This window comes from Chiloscyllium plagiosum, unplaced genomic scaffold, assembly GCF_037043375.1.
Source record: "Chiloscyllium plagiosum isolate Xiang-an unplaced genomic scaffold, Cpla_swu_hap1 HiC_scaffold_6, whole genome shotgun sequence".
Classification (NCBI taxonomy): domain Eukaryota; kingdom Metazoa; phylum Chordata; class Chondrichthyes; order Orectolobiformes; family Hemiscylliidae; genus Chiloscyllium; species Chiloscyllium plagiosum.
The window spans coordinates 26,349,228-26,370,881 of record NW_028270144.1 but is presented as its reverse complement, the minus strand read 5'-3'; the positions used below and the strand labels follow the sequence as shown (position 1 = coordinate 26,370,881).

General features: G+C 39.4%; 1 protein-coding gene across 1 annotated transcript in view; it reads left to right on the top strand.

Moving 5' to 3' along the window:
• LOC122550513 (kelch-like protein 1) overlaps window positions 1–13,195 on the top strand; it is a 435,982-nt gene extending 422,787 nt beyond the window's left edge. Inside the window, exon 11 of the mRNA XM_043691355.2 lies at window positions 7,788–13,195. Coding sequence (XP_043547290.1) covers window positions 7,788–7,844 — 57 coding nt within the window. The 3' untranslated portion in view covers window positions 7,845–13,195. The remainder of the gene's footprint in view (window positions 1–7,787) is intronic.
• Window positions 13,196–21,654: the final 8,459 nt, after the last annotated feature.

Below are 21,654 nucleotides of genomic sequence, written 5' to 3'. Positions count from 1 at the left end.
CAGTGTGTTAAGGAAAGGATGAAACATTTTTTACATTTATGTTGTACCCTTTTAATTTCAAAACAACTGAACCTTTGATCAGTATTAACTTTGAAAAATACAATATAAATGATGAATGAGGTTTGGGCTTGAAGTTGCTAAATTCTTAGTTTCGATTTAAGAATCAAAGTACAGGAGCAGTTCATTAGCAACATATCTGTACAACTGATGTACAGGTGCAATTTGTTATTCAGGAAGCTTTATAAAAGATCAGTTCAATAGCAACTTAGCTCTCCTGCTCATCAGTTATCAGCAATGAGGCAGTAATTAGTTAATTGACTATTTTAATGATTTTGGTTAGCATATTCCATGCAAAATAGCTCTTCTGTGAATGGAGAAACAGAGGAATTATTTACATCATTAAAATAAAAAGTATCCCAAGGATTTTCTTAAAATTGCCTTTTATATGTTGGTTCAAAATTTATGCAAAAGTCTGAATGTGATGTCATTGTCATGCCAGATTTATAGAAGAACCTTAACAAAGCATTATTTTCTTCAGCATCAAGCATGTGTTGCTGGAAAAGCACAGCTGATCAGGCAGCATTCGAGGAGCAGGAGAGTCGATGTTTCGAGCATAAGCCCTTCATCAGGAATTCATCAACTCCCCTACTCCTTGGATGTTGCCTGACTGGCTGTGCTTTTCCAGCATCACACCTTTTGACTCTGATCTTGAGCATCTGCAGTCTTCACTTTCTCCCATTATTTTCATCAAGTGTGTTGCATTTTTTCCATGAAAACACATGAAGCAAATTATCTGCTGATTCTCTAACCTGGATTTAGTCACTCTTTTTGGACAGTTTTTTTTTCGCAACATTTTGCCTCTGCTAGGAGATTTCACAGTGGACACAGGGAGGCATTAGTCTTGACACTTTACCAAGTGGAGTGCAACAAGCTTAATGTACCATCAGATCTTTTCCTGATTAAATACTCAAAAGCCTAAGTTATAAGTTACAAAGATAATGAATGGTTTTTGACAGTTGGAACAATGACTACGGAAGAGAAGCAAGTGAGGGTGAAGTTTCAGATGGACGCTAATGGTTTGTACAACATCATGAGTTTCAAAGATCTGTGAGAAGTGGCTCAAGGTAGTCCCTCAAAAATGAAACCCTTTAAGTTATGGATGGGACTATATGATGGAACAATTCTCATTCCAAAATGACAAACAAAACTGAACATAATGCCATGGGAAGAATGAAATCTGATGTTGCATGTGATATAAATTAAACAATTCTACTCATCTCAGTGGAAACAAGTCTAAACCTTGGACCAACGCCATACATGTCAAATGAAATTTGCAAAGTTTTACAGGCCTCTAAGCCATTGACTGACAAACAGTTCCTAAATTAGAAAGATATTTGTACAGGTCTTGGATAGCTTTCTGGTAAATATTATCTTGAATTGAAGAGAGTATGAGACCAACTCAGCCCAGGGTAATTCCATCTACACTCAAGACCTGTCTAAAAAACAAAAATAGAAGAATTGGAAAAGAAGGGAGTATTCAAGAAAGTGACAACTCCTACAAACTGCATTAGAAAAATTTGGAAAACTGAGAAAGTGCAGAGATCCAGTAACTTTAATTAAAGCTTTCAATAGATCTCACTCCCCATGACTTTTTCCCCCCACTCTGCCAAAACAATGGTCTTTACTACCCTAAAGTGAGTGATGGTTATATCTAGTGAAGCTGGTTGAAAGCAACACTTTTCTACCTACATTATCATTGCCATTCAAGGGATGTAAATGTTGGCAGTTTCACTGTTTCAGAAGAACATTGACGTGGATAGGGCGAGATAGCCAGGATACAAGTATAATGATGAACTGCTGTCTGTGGAGATAGAGACACAATGAAATAAGCCATCAGACATCATGACTAGAATCTTGTGTGACTATAAAAGAGAGCTTCCCAGAAAAACACGAAGCAAAACAAGAAAAAGATGCCCAAAGTTAAGTACTTTGGTCATGTACTGATAGAAAAAGACTTTGCCCAGATCCTGACAAGGTGAGAAATGTAGCAGAGATGAAACAACCAACCAATGTGAAAGCAGTGCAATGATTTGTTTCATTTATGAGCTGTTTGTCAACGTTCTCATCTAACTCACCATCAGAGTGTGAACGTTTGAACAAACTGACCGTTAAGTATGTGCAGAGGTATTCACGCTTAAAATAGGGAGCAGCTTTCACTAGAATTGGCAGCATGGTGGCTCAGTGGTTAACACTGCTACCTCACAGTGCCAGGGACCTGGGTTCGATTCCAGCCTCAGGTGACTGTCTGTGTGGAGTTTGCACATTCTCCCCCTGTCTGCGTGGGTTTCCTCCGGGTGCTCTAGTTTCCTCCAACAGTCCAAAGATGTGCAGGTTAGGTGAATTGGCCATGCTAAATTGCCCTTAGTGTTCAGGGATGTGTAGGTGAGGTGTATTAATCAGGGGTAAATTAGAGTAATAGGCTAGGGGAATGGGTCTGCGTGGGATACTGTTTGGAGGGTTGGTGGGGACATGCTGGACTGAAGGGCCTGCTTTCACACTGAAGGGATTCTATTTAAAAAAAATCAGCCACAGCCATAAATAAATATAAGATGCTCTTTCTCCACTACAAGCACCTGTTCAGGATTTGATCAAGATATTGTCTCCCCATTTGCACAGATTGCAGAACAATCATCAGCTCCAAAGGTCCATTGTTTCCTAACAATGGAAATAGTTTACTATGTGTAAGAGTTTCCATTCTGATCACCCCTTGCAATACTTCTGAGCTTTCAGGAATTGCAAGAGCAAAATGCATACAATACAAAGTTTGTCAAATTTATTCTTTTATTAAACTTCAATTTATTAAATAGTACAAATCCTTTTGTGACTTGTCTGGAATTTCATTCAAAACCAAAACATAAAACACCTACACAAGGTTGACTGAAAGATGTATGAATTACCACAATTCAAATCACTCTGCGATTTCATCTCACCTTAAAACTTCCAGCACAATATGTTGCTGTACAACTTAACTTAATCTTACAATTACCCACATAGATGGTCATTATCGGTGTTGATTCTAGGGCATTGACCTGGAGATGACTGGTCTCTATCTTTTTTCTCATGATTACAGAAACTCGTTCTAGTGTTGTCCTCCTTTTATGGTGATTTATATCATAAGTAAGGCAAAGGTATCTCCTATTGTTATCCTGATGTATCTTCCAGTGTTTAATATCCCTTTTAATCTTTTCACGCCTGGCCTAAAAAGGGCTGGATGGACGTAATGTTGTTTCCATAAGAGAAAACAATGCATCCTTACCCATTGGAAGTAGTAAAGAAGAAAGAAATAGTGTGCTCGCCTTCTGGTAGCTTATCCTGAACGTTTGGATGAAAATCAGATGACGTGCTGATGGATTATTTATCTTCCATTTTGAATCGGTTTGGTTGGTTGGGGCTGTTCTAGAGAGAAGTGTGCCCGGTGGCTCAGTGGTTACCACTGTTGCCTCATAGCACCAGGAACCCAGGTTTGATTCCACCCTCAGGCAACTGTGTGGAGTCTGTACATTCTCCCCTTGTCTGCATGGGTTTCCTATAGGTGTTCTGGTTTCCTCTCACAGTCCAAACACATGAAGATTAGATGGCTAAATTGTCTATGGTGTGCAGGCTGGGACATGTAAGGGTGCGGGATCCTTCTTGAAGGGTTAGTGTGGACTTGATAAGCTGAATGTATGCTTCCATTCTATAGGGATTCCATGATTTCTTCATTCTCTAAGTTTCTAATCTTTCACCTCGCCCTCAGGATAGTTTAAGTTTCCTAGAGGGATTTTTGAGATGTTAAATTCCTCCCCCATTTCTTAGCTTCCAAAGACTAAGCATTCAGTCTCTTTATTTTTAATAATTGCCTGAAGGAGTCTTGAGTACAGGTTTTTGATTGCTTATTCAGGTACGCATAGGGAGACAGTCTACTCCTAGAATGAAAACAAAAGAACTGTGTTTGCTGGAAATCAGAAATAAAACCACAAATTGCTGGAAAAACTCAACAGGTTTGATTTGTTGTGATATATTGTCGTCACATGTTTTGTTTTGCAAACAGTATAGGCAGATTGTAGCAAACAAGGATGTATAGACCATAGGGTGTTTAGGCAGAGTGAGCCATACAAGCTTATGGCTGCACAGGACATTGGCAGAGCAAGATCAACATTAACAAGATCAACATTATTTGGAATTACTTATCTACTCCACCTTTCTCTCCACCCTATCATTTTCACCCCCCACCTTTATCTCTCTATTGCATTCCCAGCCTCATTCTTGCTGAAGGGCTTATGCTCAAAACATCGACTCTCCTGCTTCTCAGATGCAGCCTGACCAGCTGTACTTTTTCAACACCACACTCTCTACTCTGATCTCCAGCATCTGCAATCCTCACTTTCTCCAGGTCCAATTAACAGTCTAATAATAGCAGGGAAGAAGCTGTTCTTGAACCTGTTTGGGTATGTGTGTGTGTGTATTCGAGTTTCTGTATCTTCTGCCTGAAGGCAGATGGGGTGGGATGATATTGGTAGCCTTCCTGAGGCAACAAGAGCAGGAAATGGAGTCCATGAATGGGAGATTGGCTTCCATGATGATTTCGGCTGTAGACACAACTTTCTGTAGTTTCTTACTGTCTTGGACAGAGCAGTTGCTGTGCAGATAGAATGCTTTCAATGGTGAATCTGTAAAATTTAGTGAAGCTCCTTGTGGACGTGGCAAATTTTCTAAGCGGCCTGAGGAAGAAGCAGTGTTCTTGACAATCGCATCTACATGGGAGGCCTAGGATAGAAACTTGATGGTCTGGCAGCACCTATGGAGAGGAATCTGAGTTAATGTTTCTGGACCAGTGACCCTTCTTCAGAACTAAATGAAAGCCAGAATGAAAACTTTGCTAAATCCAAGAAATTCATCAATTTATGCACCTTCAGTAACAACTGCAAATTTCAACCTTATCAGTATATGACACAATGAAGGGAATATCTCCAGTACTTGGGATATATCTTCTTTCACCCATACAGGGGATCTTATCCTAACCTTGTACTATTTGCTTCAACCTTATCTGTTTATTCAAACCCTCGCACTTCTGTCTCCTGACCAGTTAATTCTATATGGATCCCAAGGTTTTTTTTGGAAGTTTCCTGTTGTCCTTGAACTTTATGGTGTATCAGGTCCATTTGGCAAAGGGTGTCCATTTAATTTTACTGTGATCACTTATCGTCCAATTAACCTGGGCAGTGTGTGACATTGGGATATTGCGATTAGTGAAGGAAAAATGAGCACTATGCTGTGGGGGAACAATCTGCATTTATTTAGAAATCTACTCTGCTTGTTCTTTGAACTACATTTTAAATGTTACATGGCTAAAGAGGCAGGGGGTTAATCTCAATTTAAAAAGAAACGTGAAAATACAACAAATGCAGCTTTCTGCTAATTATTTCAGCAATCACAGCTTCACCTAATATTAATGGTCTGGGGAAGGAAATCTCAAGTAGATTCGTTTTGGAGCAAAACCTTCACGAGCTTCAGTTGTACTCAACTGCCAATGCTGTATCAATGCTTTAGTCAGTAATAACTTAATAGGTGTTTCCAAAATGTTGATGTTTGAATTGAATGTTAAACCTGTTCCTCTTCAACTACACAGTAATTATTTTGTCCATTATTTTACTTGTATCATTATACGGTTAGTGTATGCAATCCAGTGCCACTAATAAAAGAGCAGACACAAGAAATTCATGAAATTGTGTAAATGACTGTGTACTAATATTTGAGGAAACTAATTTGAAAATCATAGATATCAGAAGATAATGGCCCAGATATTCCTATCAAGACCAGAAACCCTATTTCAGACCTTAATCTGGTTTAGAAATTACTGACTTATCTTTCGATGCTTCCTGCAAGGAGATTCCTGAATAGGGATTACTTTGTAATTAACTTGTTCAGGAATCCACTAATCCAACAGTAAAGAATTTTTTTTTGTGGAAGCCACACCTTCTTTTAGAGCACAAACTGTGCTGTGTTTTGTAATTTTAAATATCCCAGCAGCATAGTCAATAAGCTTATCAGTTCCTTTGAAAAATCAAGTTGGTAGAGATGAGTGTGGAGTCAGGGTGACAGTTATTTGTGGAAGAAATTACTACAGATGCTGGAATCTGTACTAAAACAACTAATGCTGGAGATCACAGCAGGTCAGGCAGCATCCATGGAGACAGAAAATTAACATTTCAAGTCGAGATGACCCTTCATCAGAGTCATCTAGACTTGAAACGTTAACGTTCCCTCTCTCCATGCATGCTGCCCGACCTGCTGTGATTGCCAGCATTTGTTATTTGCGGGGATAGGGTGCTAAGTGGATGAGGGCAATGTACTAGGAGGGTAAGATCAATAGGGAGTCAGTTAGGGCACCAAATAAGTGAGATGGATAGGGGTCAAGTAGGTGGACTATCAAGGGGGGTGAGGAGGGAAAGTTGCCAGTTGGCTGGGGTGCTAAGTAGGTAAGGTGGGCATGACCAGATTGGTACGATCCCAGGTCAGTGAAGTCAGTAACATGCTATGTGGATAGGGAGTCAGATGAGTGCAGTGCCAATGGGTCCAGTTGATGGGGTGCCAGTTGGGTAGTATGCTGGCAAACCAGATAGGTGAGTGGATGGCTAGGTGAGGTTGGTGTCATGAAAATGTTGAATCCTGCAGTAGGGAATGTGGGCTTTCTCTTGTGCCTAAGAGATGGCAAGGACTATTGGATCTGGGGCAGGGGGATAGTGTCTGATAGCAGAGAGAAGGAAGGGGATGTGTTCATGGGTTGTCAGGCAAATACAGTGGGTGTAAGAGTATTGTCTTGGGACATGGGTATTGTCAGGTCTGATTGGGGTGGAAGTGGCAGGGAAATATCAGGTGCAGATCCAATGGACGATGATGGTACTTTGGGTCCTATAGTGAGAGTTGTTAGTTCTGAAGTGGTCACACTGGCAGAATAGGGGGTGGTTCATGTCCTAGGGGGAGGGAGGGGCAGGTCAGTTCCGGGAGAGATAGGTTTGGAGGGGGTAGTGGTTATTCTATTTTGAGTTCTAGTAGATGTAAAGGGTGAGGGAAGGCATGGATGAGGTTGTCAGTGGTGACTAGTAGAGTTAGTTTAATAGCTGCTCAGGAGTTAGAACATGTTTTTAATTATCTAACCTTTCCTGGCTAACTACTAAGTTCAAAGGTCCCTGATTCCCATCAGATAATACTTCATAGGCATTTCCCATCCAGTAGGTTGTGTCAGGGATTCCTCAGGGTCTTAAGGCTTTGGTCCAGCCTATGCCACTGTAATGACTCTCTGGCCTTCAAAACATCAGGGCCAGTTTTTATTTCATTGTATCTCCATATTTGTTATTGCAATGCAGACTTTACACTGTGATATTAATTGTAGTAAAATAGTAAAATATCTTCTGTTGGTGTCAATATTAACTTCAGGACTATAACTTTTGATTTTCAAATTATCAGTCCCTAAATGCTGTAAATAAATTGCATTTTCAGAACAATTGATTAGTTAGATAATATTTGACTGGGGTACACAGATTTGGACTATAAAATAAATGAACATGAGTAATCGCATGCACACCCATGCAGTAATTTTAACAGGAAGGTGCAGTGCAACAAACAGGTCATGAACAAGGAAGGAAAATTTGCGAGTACATTGTGTACAAACTGCCTTTCTGGCTTTCTCAAAATTTTATGCATGTAATGACTTCTTTAAAAACTGGCTTCTGTTTCTGCTCTGACAGGCAGCATCCTTAAACATCGGAAGAGCTGGGGCCTGTGTTGTCGTTGTCAAAATGTGAAGCTGCAGTCAATTGTGTGAAGCTTTCTCCTCTTCTGCTCTGAACTGGTATCTGTAACATGCTGTTTCATCACTGATTCTCACTAGCACTCAACTGAGCCTGTACACTGGTGTCAACTGTGCACCCGCTTCCTTTGAAGACGTCATCTGTGAACAGTCGTTATATGGCAACTAAAGGAATCTAGTGGACATTGGAAAGAATGCAAAACATTCAGTGATCAGCAAAAATTCCAATCAGCACAAAACCAAACAGAAGAAATTAAAAACTAATCCTTTTTTAAATAAAAAATCTTGGCAGCATTGACATATTTTAATTAAGACTTTAGGATTGCCACTTCATACAGCCTATCTGCAAATTACTCTAAGCACTTAATGACTAAACTGCCAAATCAGTATTTGAATTTAATGGATTTGATCCACCACACAAAAAAATTAAAATGTATTGAATTTGGTTATGGAATGGGCGCCTATCATAGTAGAAGATGTATTTGTATAAAGAATTGTCCAATTTACATTCCTAATGAGGCTTCTATAGCCAAAAAATTCCAAAAGCACATTCTTGTCATCATTCAATAAGTCTCTCTGTAATAATTGTGTATAGATATATTGAAACACCAATTTTCAAAGACAAAAGACTGAGCACACCTCAAGTGTTTTTCATACCAATAAGCAATGTCATATTCCCCGAAGTGTGGCCATTGGACAGTTAAAGAAAGTACAAACAAGGTGTATAATATTTAAAAATCAACTTACTGGAACCTCATTATGGTGAAATGTTTTTTATTTAATTATTTCTTCATTGCACAGGACGACTTAAAGCAAAGCCTTCTCAAAGTGGCCATTGTAATTATTTTGTGATGAGAGTGCTCATTGTTTAATTTCCTCGATCTGAGATAATTGGCAAAATTGAAATTTCTTTTAAAATCTTGCTGTTATTCTTCAAACACTTGCATGTATGTCGCACCTTATTGAGTTAATTACTTTGCACAATAAATTACTTTTAAGAGATTGTCGTGACTATATGGTAAGTTGCAGTTTTGTCAATGGACACTGTTCTCGCCTCTAAGTCAAAGGTCGTAGGGTCAAATTCCACTTCAGGGACCTGAGCAGAAAGTCAAAGTGAATGTAATAGTGGATGGGATGGGGTGAGTGCTACAATCTTGGAGGTGTTATATTTCAGATGGAATTTTAAAGTGATGCCCTGGGGATAAATTAGGCTCAATGTTTTGAGCATGATGTGTGCCCTCACAGCTCTGAAATAATGTTTCTGTTGTGTGCACGCATTTGAAAGGTGAGGTGCACAGAATGCCTTCTAGTACAGGCCTGGGGGTGAGAAGTGAACGCCCTCTTAATGTATGCAGATGTCAGTCAGTGTCCAGTACTGACTTGACACTATCACTGTCATTTTGGTATGCAGTGCTCCTCTTGCCATCCTCTCTCAATCTTGCACAGCTGTACAGAAGCAGCAGGAAGAAACCCCCTCCCTTCCACCCCATTTTATTGTTAATATTTGCATGTTAAATCTTGATTGATTTGTTCTAGCTGTGACTATGATCCTATATATTTTCCACACTGGCTTGAAGTTGTAAAAGCTTGCTGGTCATCTTGTGATGGTGCAGACGGAATTATTTGGTGGTTCACACTGTTTACTCTAAGATATAGGGGCACTGCAAGACATTGATCGTGGAAGGCAGTGCAACTTGGAAACACGGACGGAGGTCATTTCAGAGCAGGACAAACTGCTAAAAGAGGGAGGAAGAGGATGTGTGCAACAGCATTCAGTGGGAGGCTATGCCTGTCTAGTGCGTTCAGAAAGAAATTGTTCTGCCCGGAACTCAGCGAGCAACAATACATTAAATGTCTTCCCTTTAAAAAGGTCACCCTGAGTGAAATCTGGAATTTGATTTTTCAAACCAATTTGGTCTGAAGTGGAGGCAGGTGGGCCTGCAATTTGGCGCCATTGGCCTCCATTCCATTTATCCCCATGATCCCAAATATAAGCTATTTTGAAAGACTGGCTAGGGATCAGATTGGTTTCCCAGTGGAAAGGGGAAGGATTCCCAATCAACAAATCAGGCAGTCCACTTTGAAGTTGATATGGTCTAGAACATCATGGTGGGCTCAGAATCGGAAGTGGGGTGGCCTGACAGCTGAAGTGAGTAGACCACTATCTAATCCTGATCCATGATTACAGGCCATTGCTGTAAATGATTGGCTGTCTCCTGAAAGGGATGTCTCTCCAACACTACATTCAGAAACCTATGGATTTGTGAAAAAAAACGTAATTGTCATTGTCCTTTGCTGTTACATTTTCACTTTTGGAACTTTCGCTCTGATTGCCAAGACTGTCAATTAGTTAATGTTTCTTTGGAAATCCTCCTTCCTTACTTGTTAGGATGGCAGAGACACTTCCTGGCTTTTAATTGACTGAAACATGAAAAATCACAGTTGCTACATTTAAGGCATGTCATGTGTGATTGGAACCTGAAACTAGCCTCCATATTGGGTTCCAAACCCCCGAATAAAAGATAACTTCAATCTTCCATAAAATATATGGTCTAAAAGATCCAATTGGACCATTTTTGAGAAGCACAGGGATTTGGTATAATATATGGATCTTATGTATCTCTGGTCATTATCACATTGCTTCTTGTGGGAGCTCACTGTGTGCAAATTGGCAGGCGCACTTCCTACACTGCAACAGTGACTTCACATCAAAAAAGTAATTTATTGGCTGTAAAAGTCTCTGTGATATACTGAGGCTGTGAAGGGCACTGCATCAATGCAAGTTATTTCTTTAACAATCATTCCATAGCAGCAAGTCAGCTAAATCACATGAAATGGATCCCCAATTGGCTTGTTTATTTGGAGACAGTCAGGACCTCAGTTTAACATACATCAGGACAGCACATCCAACAACATAGTACTCCTGCAGTGGTCTACTAAAGAATCAGCTTAAATTCTGGTGTGGCATTGAATTCACAACTTCAGACCCCTTGGTAGGATTCCATCACATGAGTCAAGTTGACATAGCATTTGTTGGTGATCACACCCAACAAAAGATATTTGGACCTACAAGTTAACAAACAGCTTTTAGATTAACAATCAAAAAATTTAATTACTTGTATATAACTGAATAATAATAATCATGCTGGACTTCTACCATAGTTTAGGCTTCATAGTTTAGACATACTCAAAAGTAATTAAATTATTATTTGTGGGTCAGAGAGATCATGTATGTTTCAGCTTGTACTTTTTCAGATAATCCATTCTGCAACACACCTGTTTGAAGTTTCTCACAACCAGATAAATGGTAATAATTCAGGGCTGTTGGCTGACAATTCAAGGCTGCAAGAGAAAATGCAAGGGAATGTCTTAAATTTTGTTCCACAATTACTTCTGACCAGATTAGTCATCTTTTGCATGCTTTAAGCTGTTTGAAGCTCAAAATGGAGTACCCGAGGTTATAACAAAATGAAAGACAGTGGTTGTCACAAGATGGTATCTGCAAACTTGGTATATTTGTGTACTATGCAGTACACAAGCTGAACACCTGCTTAGATCACCATCCTTCACCTTGGTTTCCAGTACAAATAGTTAGTTTTTACTCTTTTTGCTTTTTCTTAGCTTTACTTATGGACATATTTACTGATGTAGGTACACTTAGCTGAATTTGATTTCTCAATTTTCTATCCAAAGCAAGAGGATTAATAAGTGGAGAGTCAGCCATTTAGAATTTAAAATCCAATATTGCATCATTATAATACGTACTAATTTTCTCCTAAATGTCTTTACTCTCTCCTCTCTTTCCTCAAGGTATTGATTCCTTTGAGATATTACAGCTCTTTGCATGTTAACAACACCCCAGCACATTTTTTAATTAGTCCCTTCTGATATGTGAGCCTGAGTAATGGGTGTCATCAAACTACATGGTATTGGAAGGCATCACAAATAACCCGATGCTATTCTTAACAGACATCTGTACACACACAGTTTCCAGCATGACTCCCTGGATAGTGAGCAGCTGTGGAAATTCTGTACCATCTTTAAGTATTGGCTCTTCATAGAACTATTAACTTGAACAGAGAAAAGGAAGCATTCAGCTCATCACAGCAATACCATCCCTTGGAAATAGTTGTCCAATTAAGGGCATTATTCTGTTATTTTCAGGGAACACTGCCATTTAATATTTCCCTGATCAGGGATTTTTTAAATTCTCCTTTCCATTTGCTTCCACTGCCTTCATAGCAACTGGATTACAGATTATCCGAACCCATTGCATTAAAATAAGTCTCATTTCCCATCTGCCCCTTTAGATAATTATCTTAAATATGTGACCTCTGGTTACTGAACCTCCAGCTACTAGAACCATGTTTTCTTCACACAATCAAAATTATTCATATGTGATTTGCACACAGGCACAGTTTCCAAGACACCTTGTATAGACAGCAGGAAGGCTAATCCTGGCTATGCTTTATTTTTGTCATCCCTAGTGTGGGTTTTCTGTTATTAATTTGTAACTGAGAACAGTTAACTCACCATCAAAAAAGGTTGAGCCTGCCACCTATTTTTGGCTGTCTGGGTTGCCCTGTGCACTTGCTTTCTGGAATGACAGTTCGAGCTATCATTCCTATTCCTACACTTAAAATTTAATTTATTTCTGTATTTATTTGTCAAATCCATACATTTTTGTAAACAACGAATGGGCCTTTGCCAGCACTACTTATAAAGAAAAATTGCATTTATAATGTTAAGTTTCCTCAATGTCCTTGTTTCTTTTGAATAATGTGAAGCTGTGATTGTATAAACACTGTGAATGCATGAGTTCATTTCTACACTGTTTCAGCTGCATTGAGTTCATGTCTGGGACGTAATTGATGTGTGTGTATATAAACTTTGAAAAATCATTGTACATATACGTTGCAAATAATGGGTCAACGTTACTGTATTAGAAGACCAAAAAAATGCACATTAAGCCATTAAGTGTCAAGTTTGACTAAGGAATGATGTGTACAGTTGTAAAATGTTGCACTAATTCAGGATAAGAATGAAAGAAACATGCAAGTTCATAGCTGCACCACATTTGTAAAATGCTCTGTACTAGCGTTTTTATGTGCCTGGCAAAGCCTTGGAAATGTTTCAGCATTGCCATGCTTGAGAATTGGTATGAGTGGTCTGTGAAATATGGCATGAACTAACAAGTAAACTGTTTGTTTCTCTGCCTTTACTGCCCGACTGTTTTATTGTCACTTTTATGCTTGTTTTCAGGGTTGACCATGTTTTGTGTTGATTTTAAACAGTAAAATCCATGCAATTATTTCATAAGATATAAAGACACAGTTTCTGCATGACATTCAGCCAGATATTAACTAAATCTGTGGGGAAAACTGAATAAAGCAACATTAAAATATCACAGAGTTTTAAGTCAAACTGAGCATCATCATTAATCGCTTTATGGTCGAGAATCTTTCACATTGGTTCCAAAGTCTATTGATTTGAATTAGTCCCTGACAAGCAATCTGACCACATCTACCATATTGTGTCCAAATATATAGTGCACGGACCCATGAGTTCACATGGATCTCTTGTTAATCACCTGGACAAATACTGCAGGTGCTGGAAATTTGAAACAAAAATGGAATAAAACAATTGAGGGTTAAGGCTTATGGAGAGGAAACAAGAAAGAATAAAAGGGAAGGTCTGTGATACAACAACAGTTCAACATTAATTACAAAGGAGTTGATGGGGCAGAACCTGTTCTGATAAAGAGTTTTCAACATGAAATGTTGGCACAAACCTTAAATGGCAAGAATAATAAGAAATTGCTATTGTTATAAGTTCAACTTCTTGTTGCTGCTGTGAATTTCCACTGGGTTCCATTAATTCCAGCTTTTCCAGAAATTCACAGGATAGCATCCTTTGGGGAGCTCCTTCAGAATGGAGTAGAATTAGAATAAGACAGGACACAAACACTTTGTATGGCTTTTTGTTGCAGTATGGGAAGATTAACAGTCCAAACTTGGGACAAGGGTGAAAGGGCAGATGAAAGGAGGAGAGAATCATTAGGTGAGTTGAAGGTGAGATTGAGATCAGGTCAAGGGCATGGTCAGGCAATTGGGATGATAATGGGATAATTCAGAGTTAATCAGGTAGTCTAATGTTTCAGAGGTGTAGTCAGTTTGAGACTGGTTAATCAGGTCTGGTTGTGGAAGGTAACCAATGGCCGTAGGGTGTTTTGGTTGGGTCAGATGTAATCCAGTTAGTTTGGGGGTAATCAGGTCATTTGGATTAGTCTTTTTGCTTCATGTAGTTGTCGGGTCAAGAGGCAATTGAGGATTAGAGGATGATTTGGAGGTCAGTTTTGAGTTATCCAGTTAATAAACTAGGTCTTAATCAATCAACATTTCCTGGGTAACAATCCAAACATGGAACTATCGAAAGCTAACAGCAAACTTGTCACAAGTTACAACTGCCTGAGTGATGCCCAAGTCCAGGTTTCCACATGTTTCTGACGCACATCTTCAGTCATATATCCAGTCTCCAATCATCTGGAAAATTTGGCCTGTTAACACTTTCTTTCTCTTCAGACACTGGCCTGCTGAGTATCTCCAGTATTCTTGTTTTTGTTTCTGATTTCCAGCATGGAAAATGTAAGGAAATGGAAGATGTTAATCACATTAATCTGCTGTAACCAGTGGTCAATTGATCCAAGTTCCTTCCCTCCTGTAGGTGCCATGATTACTTTAAATTTTATTAAATTGATCTGCAATGGCTACATAAGACTCGTGACCAGAAATCAATTCAAATCACAGAGGTCTGGTCTGCTGTTGCAGTAATTAGTTAATTGAAGACAGAAGTGATTAGCAGACAACTGAAAGCAATTAAAAAGTAAAACCAAAGGCATTAAAAGCAGTCAATTGATCCGCCCTTCTTAAAAAAAAGTTGATAAATGGCTCATTTCCTCACAATCGCTTTATTTGCCATGCTTGCCAATTCTATTCCAGTCATGAATCAATTATGTTCAATTACTCTGCTTGATGTTGTTGATTTGTTACATCTGGAATACAGCACAGAAATAAGGTGCTGTTGTAGTTTCCCTATCTCTAAGCCAGGAGATGCAGGTTCAAGCCCTAGCTGCTTCTGCATGTGCATGATAACATCTCTGAACAGCTTACTATAGCAAATATCTGCTGCACAGATATTTGATCAGTTCCTCTATAATGGAATTTATGCTTCACATGAGGACCGGGTCACTCATTATCATTTTATGGGATGTTTATGTTCAAGGTCATAACCTCATTATTACAAAACAGGTGGAGTGTACAAAACATTCCAGCTGCATTTTGCCAATTATGTCCGCAGTGCAAGCTTCACACCACTTTCAATGGTTCAGCAATCTCAGATGAGTTAGGAACACAAAATATAATGGCCTGGAAGCTTGTGTGGTCACTGACATTATGGCCCCATTTTGTGAATTCACAATCGAAATAACTAAATCCACTTTTCACTTGGTACTGGGTATTACAGTAATAGCATTACTGAGGTGAGAAATTAAATGATTTAACATGTTTTACCATTAAGCAATCAGGAGGAAAAAAAAGCATTTTCTTATTCTTGAGTAAAGAAGAAACTCTTTTTTTGAGCCAAATCTTCTCATTTCACAGGGTCCACATATAATCATGAACCTTTTACTGTCCATCAACTGGATGTAATGTTTTATCCATTAGTATAGATAAACACTGCTTTAAGCTAATCAGTGAAAGATTATAGAACTAAACATGAAAATGTTGAGAAGCCCAATTCTCAGAAATGTTGAGTTACATCAAAATTAGAGCAAAGAAACAGACTGTTTGGCCCAACTGATATTTATACCTCTCAAGCTTCCTCCTAGCCCATTTCGTTGAACACTCTCAGTATAGCCTTCTAATCTTTTCTGCTTCAACCATTCATTTAGATTTTCTTAAAAGTATCTATGCCATTAAACTTAACATCTCCCATTAGTTCTGAAGAAGGATCACTGGACTCAGTACATTAACTCTGCTTTCTCTGCCAGATGTTGAGTTGCTCCATACTTTGTTTCAGATTTCCAGCATCCGCAGTCCTCTGTTTAATTTCCAATTAGTAAGTAGATCCATGCTCCAAACTGAAATGAATATATGATTGAAAATAAAAGTCCTGATTTTAACCTGGGGTGGAAGCTCACCTTGCATAGCACAATTGTGTGTCAACCAATATGTGGAATCTGGGCAATTCTAACTTCGTTGCCTTGTTTCAATCTCTCTATGGTGACACCCGGTTGAACGAAGTAGAGGTGATATGTACACCATTGAACAAGACTGAGTAATTATGTGGCAGCAACCATTGAAAAGTGTTCCAGTTGGATGAATAAAAGACTGAGAGGTGGTATAGAGTGACCCAAACCTGAGGAGGCCTATGGATACCTTTATCAACCAAGGGAGGAGAGGGGGTGGGAGTTACTGCTCATGTTAAACACAGGTTCTTTCTTCTTCCATTAGAATTTATTTAATTCAGTTCCACTTTAGATAGCTGAAACAAATGGAGAAAATATAATCCCAATTTCTATGTAGTTATTTTTATCTCAAAGCACTGAAATTCTGATTGTTCCCATTTATTTTTTATTTTAGATTAATGACATATCAACACTTACCCCTTCTCAACTGACAGATTGTTTTCTTAGCTGTATTCATCTTTAATAATCATTGTATCTTTTTTTTAGTTCACTCATTGAATGTGGATGCCAATGGCTGGCCAGCATGTATTATACATTTATATTTGTCCTCAGGAAAGCAGTGGTTAGCTGCCTTCATGAACTGCTGCAGTCCATTTGGCTTAAATACTTTCATAATGCCAGTAACAAAAGGAGCAGCCATGTATTCCCAAGTCAGGATGGTGAATGGCAAATGGCCCTCGCAGGTGGTGCTCCCTTATATTTGCTGCTCTTGTCCTTCGCGGTGATAGTGGTAGTGAAGCTGCTATCTAAGGGACCTTGATGTATTTCTGCAGTGAATCTTGTAGATTGTGCACAGTGTTGCTACTGAGTGTCAGTCATGGAGGGAGTGAATATTTGTGGATGGTGTCAACTCCTTGCATGTTGTTGGAGCTTCTCCAGCTAAATGTCACTATGCCTTCACATTTATGCTTTGTAAATAGGGAACAAGCCGTGGGGAGTCAGGAAATTGCTTAAACTCCAACCTGTGAGGACTGGAGATGCTGGAGATCAGAGTCGAGAGTGTGGTGCTGGAAAAGCACAGCAGTCAGGCAGCATCCGAGGAGCAGGAGAATCGATGTTTAGGGCATAAGCCCTTCATCAGGAATGAGGCTTGTGGGCCAGGGGGCTGAGAGGTAAATGGGTGGGGGGGTGGGGCTGGGGGAGGAGGGGAATTGGAGCTGAGAATGCGAGAGGTAAATGAAGGTGAGGGAGAAAGTGATAGGTCGGAGAAGAGGGTGGAGCAGATAGATGGGAAAGGTGGTGGACAGGTCAGGAGGGCAGTACCAGGTTGGAGGCTTGGGACTGGGATAATGTGGGGGGAGGGGAAATGAGGAAACTGGTGAAATCCACATTGATCCCATGAGGTTGCAGGGTCCCAAGGCGGAAGATGAGGTGCTCTTCCTCCAGGCGTCGTGTGGTTAGGTTATGGCAATGGAGGAGGTCCAGGACCTGCATGTCCATGGTGGAGTGCGAGGGGAAGTTGAAGTGTTCAGCCATGGGGTGGTGGGGTTGTTTGATGCGGGTGTCCCAGAGATGTTCTCTGAAATGATCGGCAAGTAGGCGTCCTGTGTCCCTGATGTACAGGAGACCACATCGGGTGCAACAGATACTGTAGATGACATTGGTGGAGGTACAGGCAAATTGCTGTTGGATGTGGAAGGATCCTTTGAGTCCTTGGACAGAGGTGAGGGGGAAGGTGTGGGTGCAAGGTTTGCACTTCCTGCATTGGGGGAGGTGGTGGGGCTGGTGGGGGTTGGCATATACCTGACAAGGGAGTTGCGGAGGGAATGGTCTCTCTAGAATGCTGATAGGGGTGGGGAGGGAAATATCTCTGGTGGTGGGGTCTGTTTGTAGGTGGCGGAAGTTGCAAAGGATGATGCGATATATGTGGAGGTTAGTGGGGTGGAAGGGAGGACAGGGGGATTCTGTTCTTGTTGGCAAAGTATTTATGTGGGCACACCTGTTCAGTTTCTGAATGGTAACCTTCAAGTGGTTGATAGTGGGAGATTCAGTGATGGTATTGTCATTGAATGTCAAGGGTTAATAGATTGTCTCTTGTTGGAGATGGTCATTTGCCTGGTACTTGCACAGCTTGTCACTTGTCAGCTCAAAACTGGATGTTGTCCAGGTCTTGCTGCCTATGGACATGGAGTGTTTTAGTATCTGAGGAGTCTGGAATGGTGTTAAACCACACACAACCACCAGCAATCATCCCAACTCTGACTGTATAATGGATGGAAGGTCACTGACAAGGTTGGTTGGCCTTGGGACACCATACCCAACTCCTGCAGTGATGCAAAATTTATTATTAGGAGCTGGTACATTGGTCAGATGTACTGAAATTTTTCTTTGGTCCAAAGTCTATATTAATACCAGTATACCTCTTCAAATACAACACCCTAAAAAACAGTGATGGCTGAAAATTGGACTTTTTTTTGTAAAGAGAATTTTAAGTACCATTAAGTTAGTTAAAAAAAAAAAATTTTTTTAGGTGCTGTTGACACCGAAATTATACCAGCCACAGATGAACTACATTAGGTCAATAAGCAACTCATCACCATCTCATCGAGAGCAACTAAGAATGGACAATAAGGCTCGCCCAGCCAGCTATCCCAATATCATATGAAAGAATTAAAAAAAACATTCTGCCTGTTTTCTTCCTCATGTAAATTGACACATTAACAGGATAAACATTAGAACCAAAATTTGCACAATGATAATCATTTTTATTTATTTTGAATCTAGACCATACCCAGGATGTCCCAAATTGTTCTACATCCAATTAATTATTGATAAAGTGCAATGATTATTACTCAAGCAGATCATAGTAAATGTACACATTGGCAAGCCCTCAGTTTGACACAAGCAAATAATTCTTGACTAGTTTTTTTTAAAGATTAGATTCCCTACAGTGTGGAAACAGGCCCTTGTCTGGAGATAATTCCTGATGGAATTAGAGGATAAGTTTAAAAGCCTGTTGTGGTCAGAAATACAGCGACATTACTATGACAAAGTGCTGTTCGTTATCTCTTAAGAAGGTGGATAGGGGTCAGACTGGCCCAACCATGTTCAAGTAAATAGATACTTTGTGATTTGCTCATTTAAGTGCATGACTGCCAAAAGCTAGTGTGTTTCCAATTAAACCTGTTGGACTATAACCTGGTGTTGTGTGATTTTTAACATGATTCTGTATGACAGAATCCAGTTCTAGGATTACTGGCATCTTGTTGAGGGTTTTTAATGAAACTAAATCTCATCTAAAATATGAGAGGAGTGGAGTTGAGGCTGAGTTGAATCAGTTAGAATCAGTGAAGTTAGATTGGATTAGAACACTTGTTCACTTAGAAAGAACTATGTTAAGAATCATAACTGTGTTTAAAAAGAGTTAATTTTAAAAATATGGTTTAGTGGTTTAGAATGCAATCATTGTGCTCATCAAAATGATTAATAAATCTAGCATAAATATTTATGTGTCTTATCTGACTGTTTCATCTATGCTTACCTTGTTAAATCAGAAACTAAAATAACACCTGACATTGTGATGTAATGTTCTTTAAAAGAAAATGCTGAAAATTATTCACAATAGGCAACATGTTTCCTTCATATCCATGTAAATTTGCAGATAACATCTTTATATTTTTATGCAGAAGTCAACACCTCTGACATGTTATACGTTCTCAATATTACACCAAGGTGTCAGTCTAGAATATGTGTTCAAGTCTTAGAGTGAATTTTCACTGCTGTTGAATGAATGAAGTTGATATGACATCATTGGCATACTTAAAGGATTTCATGTGTAAAGTCAGTATATCACCTCTTCCTTTTGGTACATATTTGGTTTAATATATGCTTACTTACTGACTGAAGTGATATTAAGAATGACCATAAACACACTGTAAAAGCTCCTTCTCCACTTTGGTAAATGCAGGAAGGTAACAATATCAGACAGTCACTTTATCAGCTTTTTGCTTTCAGTTGCTGTGTTGACCTAACCTGGAAAACAATGAAGTTAACAAATGGCTCTCACTGCCATAGGTATTAGATTAGGTTAGATTACTTACAGTGTGGAAACAGGCCCTTCGGCCCAACAAGTCCACACCGCCCTGCCGAAGCGCAACCCACCCATACTACATCTACCCCTTACCTAACACTATGGGCAATTTAGCATGGTCAATTCACCTGACCTGCACATCTTTGGACTGTGGGAGGAAACCGGAGCACCCGGAGGAAACCCACACAGACACAGGGAGAATGTGCAAACTCCACACAGTCAGTCGCCTGAGGTGGGAATTGAACCTAGGTCTCTGGCGCTGTGAGGCAGCAGTGCTAACCACTGTGCCACCGTGCCACCTTTTGACACAGAATGGCTGCAAAATTCCCTAAATCTGCACACAACTCTGGGAATCTGTAGTCTTTGTTACCACATCTCAAGTAACATTGCTGAGCAAATATGTCAAGGGTTAGTAATATGGTTAGTGACATAATGCCTGTTGTTAGGTGTCTCACTCCATTGTCTGCTGATCTCCTTGACAGCCTTCCCTAAAGTGTACAACCTTGTTTTGCAAACTTCTGCAATAACAGAGTTCAGAAAAAAAAATAATGAAACAGGCTTATTGAACTTTTGCTGTGGACACTGACACTTTGTATTTCGAGAGCCAATAGTCGAGTTACCAAAGGTAATTTATAGGGGAAGATGGCACAAATATTCATGCTTCGTATCACGTACATAATTCACATATAATAATCCATTTGCTGTCTTGACATCTTGTTACTTAACACCACATAGCACTGAGAGCTAAAGTATTTAGCACCTACCTCAGCTTAATCATAGGAGCACTAGACACATCGATTCTTAACATTCTCCTGTTGTCAAAGCCAATAATGGTTTAAATAAGCAAGTATTATTTTCCTAGTTTCCTGTAATACAGGTTTAATATTTTGATTACTCCAATAACATCAGGCATAAAAGTCTGTTTCTGGAATTTCAAAGCTAAGTCCATTTCAAAGCTAAGTTTTTTAAAAATTTTAGCTTGAATTATTGACTGCCAAAGGATTCTTCATATACACACCTTATTATACCGTAGGGTACAATGCAAGTTTGCATTATGAAAGAACCTGATTGATGTTCACATTCTTTGTTTATTAAATATAGTCTGCCTAAATCGTGGTGATTATTTCAAATAATATACATTTTCCAGTGATCGGATGACTAATCTTTGCTAAATGAAATTCCGTTTGAAACAAGTGTAGAACCACGTTACTGTCGTGATTGGCAGATGTAGACATCTTTAAAGTATCTTTTTTTTTATATATATATTCATACGTGTGATGTGGTTGTGCTATTGGCCAGAGCAGCATTTATTGCACATCCCAAATTAGTGTTCATAAAATGGCTGTGGGAACGCCTTCTTGAATCATTGAAGTCACTAGGGTGTACGCAATACTGTTAGGGAAGGAGTTCAGGATTTTGGCTAGCGATGGTGAAGGAATGTTGATATAATTCCCATTCAGGATTGGATGGAAACTAGCAGATTGTTCGGGTTTGGGAAGACTACAAAAACAAACAGAGGATAACAAAGAG